Here is a 6,327-nt window from a genome sequence, read left to right on the forward strand (position 1 = left end):
AGGCGCCCACAGCCATGGCTAGTAGAGAGTGCCATGTTGGGCCGGCGGCGGGAGGTGCTGGCGCGGGTGGAGGCTTCGGCACGAGCGGCGGTGGTGCAGCGCTCGCGTGCTCGCACGTTGGCGTGACCGGAGGAGTCACCGGATGTCATCCTCCTCGTCGTCGAGGTAGCCCGCTCAGCGGCGTGGGTCAAACTCCCAAAGATCCAAACGTGAGCCAGTTGTTGGAGTGTAGGCCGAAAGCCGGATCATATTGTGTAGATCCGGTGGTAGGGTGAACCGGTGGCGCCGCACCTCGTCATGATGCTCATGGCCCTCGGACGACACCGTAGGCACCGGCACACGACATGAATTGAGAAGCCACTCGGACGGTAGGCTCACATCCGGTGGCAGGATAAACCTGCCGAACGACCACCCCTTGTCCATGTCTTTGGAGTGAGGAAGCTTGGGGAGAGAAGTGGCAATGGCGTATGCGCTAGAGGGAGAAATGGCCGTGGCCTGCTCCCTTTAAAATGGACGAAAACACGGCTTACTCTATAATGCATGGCGTGTCACTTTTGCCAGGACTGACGCACAGAAGGCGAGCCAGCGTCATTAACGTGGCGCAGACTAGCGAGGAAGATCGCTGTCAGAAATACGTCTTGACGAACAACGCCCATTTGGAGATGCTCTTTTTATATCTTCCATGACTTGGATATATATCTAGAGGCCTTATTGCCTAAAAAAAATCTTGATACCTTCATGGGATACGAGGAAATAATTTTATCTGCACATTTCATCCCGAAATGCATGGTCACTGAGTCGTGCTAGCGCACGCTACGATTATGACGTGAGGGCCTTGGACCGACGATACAATAAGGGGCAGAGGATTAATTTACCGATGCGGAGGAAGTATCGTACGAACATCGGATGCAAACTATCGTGTGTGAAGCAATTCCGTTCCTGTTAAGTGATATCCTTACTAATGTGGGATTCTCATAGAAATATTCCTTGGGCTGATATCTATTGCTCGGATTTTGGTTCTGGCATCCAATATTTTGACAGACGAGGTACAGGCGAGTCGCGCCTGTCCGCTAGTAAATAAAGGAGTAAAATTAAGCTTACAACATAGCCATCTCAGCTCTACTGTGCCTCGTCGGGCTTGTGCTTTGACTCTTTTGTTGCCCCGCTCCTTTCTTGCAGGAACTCCGTAAGCACCCGCATCGCAACATCAGCGTCCTCACTCCTCAGCAGCATCTCGGACACCTCGGCCGGTGTCACCTCCACCGCCGCAAGCAGCTCCTGTATCTCCGGGAACAGAGGGTGATCCTCGAGGAGGTGATAGTTCTGGGCCAGCGTTCTGAACGCCTCCCAGCAGCAGTAGCCCATGTAGACGTGCATATCCATGCGTCCCGGTCGCAGCAGCGCCGGGTCGAGGCGGTCCTTGTAGTTGGTGGTGAAGATGATGATGCGCTCCTCGCCGCTGGTTGACCACAGGCCGTCGATGAAGTTGAGCAGCCCCGAAAGTGTAATTTTGGGCTCCTCGCGGGTGCGGTGGTCTCGGTCGTCGTCGTCGTCCTCAGCGTCGGCCGATTCCGATACCTTGCTACGTTCCCTGGACATGGTGTCGAAGCTGCAGTCAATATCCTCGATGACGAGGATGGACTGGTTAGACATGTCGACGAGAAGCCTCTGCAGGCAGGTGTTGTCGTACAATCCGGCGAGATCGAGGTCGTAGATGTTGAAACGGAGATAGTTGGCCATGGCGGCGACGAGGCTGGACTTGCCGGTGCCCGGGGGGCCGTAGAGCAGGTAGCCGCGCTTCCACGCCTTGCCGATCCGCTGGTAGTAGTCTCTCCTCTTGAGGAAGCGGTCGAGGTCGTCGCGGACGGCCCGCTTGAGTGCCGGGTCCATGGCGAGCGTGTCGAAGGAGGCCGGGTGGTGGTGGTTGATCCCCTGCCACATGCTCCCGTCGTTGAGAAAGATCTTGAGCGCGCGGTCCTGGCGCCACAGCTCCTCCGCCGCCGACACGACGAAGGGAACGTACCTCTCGAGCACGGTATCCGCGTGCTCCGCCTCGAAGCTCAGCTCCAAGGACTCGCTGCCGCCCCGGCCCCTGTTATCGTTGTCGTCGCCACCGGATTCCACGTACAGCCAGCGGAACTCGGCGCCGTCGAAGTTGTCGGTGGTGGAGCCGCCATCCTCCATGCTCAGGAGCGTGCACCAGCTGCTGCTCCCGTCCGACTCATCAGTGACGCGGGAGTGCGAGAGGCGCAGCCGGGGCATGGTACGCGGACTGATCTTGTCGGCCAGGTACGTGCGTGCCGCGTCGAATAAGTGGTTGTTCTCGACGCGGCGGATGATGATGGTGTGGCGGGCCTTCTCGCGGGCTCCCAGGCGGGAGCACACCAAGGACGCTCCCCAGCGCACCGCTGCACACAGCTCGTCGGGGAGGAACTCCCGCGCCATGCCGCGCGCAAGCATGGCGTACGCGCTCACCGAGGCTGCGGTGGCGAGCGCCTCCTTGTATGCCTTCAGCACCTTTGGCCCCTCCGACGGTGCCGCCATACTTACTCCTTACTCGTCACTGGCAATACATGCAAACAAGACACAGACTCATTTATAGAATTTTGTTATGAAACACAATATCATTTTCCTTGGTGGCCAAGGAACCTTAATAGCTTTCTTGAAAATCAAGTTTACTAGCTTCCTTGATGGCTAAGTTTACTAGATTTTTTGAAAGCCAAGTAGGCTTGTGTGGGCTATATACCTAAAATGTCATTGAAGCAAAGGCTATAAATAGATGGCATGAAAGGAGAGTTGAGGACACACAAAATTTTCAGATTGTAAGACAACACAATATAATAAAGACACAGACTCATTTATAGACTAGGGAGAATTTATTGTACAAAAGCGGAATCTTTTTAATCAATGAAATTTATCATTTTCAGCATATATACGGAAGATCTTCACAGATCTAAAACAATTAATTCCCTTGATTCATCGATATCGAGATCTCATGGAAATTAATTACTTCTTAGATGTTAAAATCTGGAATTAATTATTTTTAGCGGTGAAGATCTTACATATATACTACTATATCATATCATGAATACTAAATGAGTTTCCATATCATGGAAATAAATTATTTCTTAGCTCTGAAAATCTGGTATTAATTATTTTTATCAGTGAAGATCTAACATACTATATCATATCATGATTAATAAACGAGTTTCCATATCATGGAAATTAAGTACTACATCCGTTTTTATATGTAAGGCCACTTCGTATTTTGGGCCACAAATTTGATCAATAAATATAAGTTATATGGCATCAAAAATATATAAAATATTTTGCTGGAAACATCTTTCAAATATGAATCCAATGATATAATTTTGGTGACATACAACTTATACTTTGTTGGTTAAATTGTTAGTCAAAATTCCACCTTTAAATACGTGGTGTCCTTATATTTTGAGACCGGGAAAGTATTTCTCAGTTGTGAAAATCTAGATTTAATTATTTTTTTAGCAGTGAAAATCGTTCACATATCTTATCAAGAATAAGAAAATATTTTCCATATCATGTAGTATCCACGTGGGAAGCCCAAACCCAAGTTAACCCAAGTGGGTGGGTAAATTTGTTTGTTTTATTTTGGAATGATGCTAATAAGGAATTAAGAACACATGTCATAGATTAGTTTTTTTATGGCATGACTCATAATATGATAACTTAGCCATGCATATGCAACCACATAGATTCCCTTTGTATTTTAAACTTTAAAATGTTTTCCCTTTTCAAGCATAAGTTGAAATTCATATGTTTTCGAAGTTGGCCAGAGTTTGCGGTTGGCTTAGTTGCAACGTCTTCAAGATTATATCCCGTGTTGATATGTTTTAACAACTAGTTTTTTTAACCCTATTCGTTAGATTATAGTCGCTTTGTCACCAAGTATAGTCTAAGTTGGTTACCAGGTTAAAATCAAATGGTTATCGGATTTTCTGTATTTAACTCCTCACCGGTGTAAGTCTTGCATGATGGTAACGTCATCTTTTATGTGTTTAGAGTTGATCCTATACTCACTCTCTCAACATGTAGATCATTGCAGTGACAAAAAAAATATGTTAAAATTATCATGTAACTATGTATTATTTGTGTGGTTGCCGTTAAGTAGTAATATGGTAACTACACTACTATACCCTGGCAGCTGGCGATGAAAAAAATCATCAACACATATTAAAATGGGATCTTGTTTCAAAGTACTCAACAAGATAAATCCAACGGTGAAAACATGTCGTCGATTGAATTATAGGTCTCAAAGATAATTTATTTTGGATTTTTGGATGTGGAACCCTTTTGCATGGATTCATGTCGTTAGCACCTCCGCTCTAAGAGCATGTAAATGCAAGATGCTTAAAGAGATATTTAGGGAAAAAACCAATTTTATTTAAAAACTTAATCTAGAAAGATGCTTACCGAGGTACCTCTCCTGTACAAATAAGCACTAGTGCTTGTAAAAAGAATTAGTTTATTTTCATAAGAACCTCACTAAGCACCTTGCATTGTACATGGCTTTACAAGGATGATGTCTAACTCCCATGCGCCGTACAAGGAATGTTTGTGGGACACGTCCACTTACTAGAGTTATCATTCATTTTGGTAGGTTAATTAACTGGATCAAATAACATGTTTGTCAATGTCTGACATTTAGACACACTGGGAGCTCTGATATATGACGATTGGAGAGATTCTCTTGGACGGTATTGTCTCTAGAATCTTCCTTAATTTTTTTGAATAGAATATTGTGAATAACATCAATATAACAAATACAAACTTAATGGTCACAACTAAGAGTTGGAATATGTGACACCATGACTTTGTATTACCTTTATGCTGGAGGACAAGCATAGGTTGTACCTTGGGATGTTGATACATGTAATATGTATCCATGAAATTTGTTATTTTTGATACGATATTATATGATATATGCATGATATGTGAGGTTACCTAGTTGTTTTACATCGATTTTGAGGGTTTTCCACAAAGTCCCTATTTATTTTGTATACTCTGCAGGGAATGAAACCATGTATTGTGTAGTTTCAGAGACCCTCACGAACTCAAAAGGAGCTAGGATTTTTCTCAAGTTACTTTTTATGAAGATAAAGGACTATGAATGGAGGGGAAATGAGTTGGGAAGACCCAGAAGCACCCCAGAAACGTCATGCCATGGAGGTGACTTGGAGCCTCGTGGCCCCACATCAAACTCCATGCTACCTCCTTCGCTTTGACCAAAAACCATCTTTAAATCCCCCTGGGATTTTATTTTGTGACGCACGAAGGCGGGGATGAAAAAGATAAAAACGGAGAATCCGCAGTCTACCATTGGAGGAAGATTGGAGAGGGAACCACTGCCGGAATCGCCTCCAGTGGCCTCTCCTCGTTCACCAACACATCCATGTCGCACTCCACCATGAGGTGGGAGTAGTTCACCCACTATACTTGGGTTTGGGGTTTGTGGTAGTAGATTGATCCAATATCTCTATGTATTATTATAATAGTAATATGTATGACATACCTATCATGATTACGGTGCTATAGATGTAATTTCTATGGTGGTTATTTTGGTGTGAGATGATGCATGTTATGCATTTACCCTTATGTTGGAATTTTTATAGTTGATCATACTCTTGAAGCACATTATGAGTATATACTTCATCAGTTAAGATCAGTGTAAGTGTTAATCCCTTGTTTGCCCACATCAAGGGGTGTTTGACAACACTAAGTGTAGGCAGATGAGAGCAGTGTTGATGAGGACATCCCTACATCACTACTACCTCCGTCGTTACAAGTTGAAGATGATCCTGCTGTGAAGCTCAAGTCCAATGAAGTTAGAATTGGACCAATGACACGAGCTCGTGCGAAGCTACTTAAACAACAGGTGAACTTGTTCCTAAATGATACTTTGATCGATGAGAGCTTTATACTGCCTAAATCCTATTATTTATGTATGATCAGGTATGAGGAGGGAGAAAGCATCGCACGAGGAGGAGAGGAACAGCTGGACCAGAAGATGAACATGAAGCTGGACGTGAAGACATCCCATGGACGCGCGAGGGAGGAGCGGGAGGCATGCGCGAGAAGAGGAGATGTTTCAGCCGGCGCCAGGACCGGTCAACCGGCCGCATCGCCGGACCGCCCGGTCCCAGGGCCGGTCCGACCGGCCCCCACGCCGGATCCATCCGGTTTCAACCGGATTCTACGCTTGTGCCATCCGGGCACTATCCAGTAAGCCCGGAAGGTCCACCCGGTCGTCGCCCGGCGCCAGACCCGGTCCAAACCGGACCGGCCGGT

At 46.2% G+C, this 6,327-nt stretch overlaps 1 protein-coding gene across 1 annotated transcript; it reads right to left on the reverse strand.

Annotated features, from left to right (window-relative positions):
* Nucleotides 1-1,041: 1,041 nt before the first annotated feature.
* On the reverse strand, nucleotides 1,042-2,544 carry LOC124668322 (AAA-ATPase At3g50940-like). Its single transcript, XM_047205488.1, has one exon. The coding sequence runs from the start codon at nucleotides 2,542-2,544 to the stop codon at nucleotides 1,120-1,122; it is 1,425 nt and encodes a 474-aa protein (XP_047061444.1). The 3' UTR covers nucleotides 1,042-1,119.
* Between the last annotated feature and the right edge of the window lie 3,783 nt (nucleotides 2,545-6,327).

Source organism: Lolium rigidum, chromosome 6 (assembly GCF_022539505.1).
Source record: "Lolium rigidum isolate FL_2022 chromosome 6, APGP_CSIRO_Lrig_0.1, whole genome shotgun sequence".
NCBI lineage: Eukaryota > Viridiplantae > Streptophyta > Magnoliopsida > Poales > Poaceae > Lolium > Lolium rigidum.

Excerpts from the sequence above, each read along its gene's own strand:
- LOC124668322 (XM_047205488.1), bottom strand. The coding sequence starts at position 2,544 with ATGGCGGCACCGTCGGAGGGGCCAAAGGTGCTGAAGGCATACAAGGAG.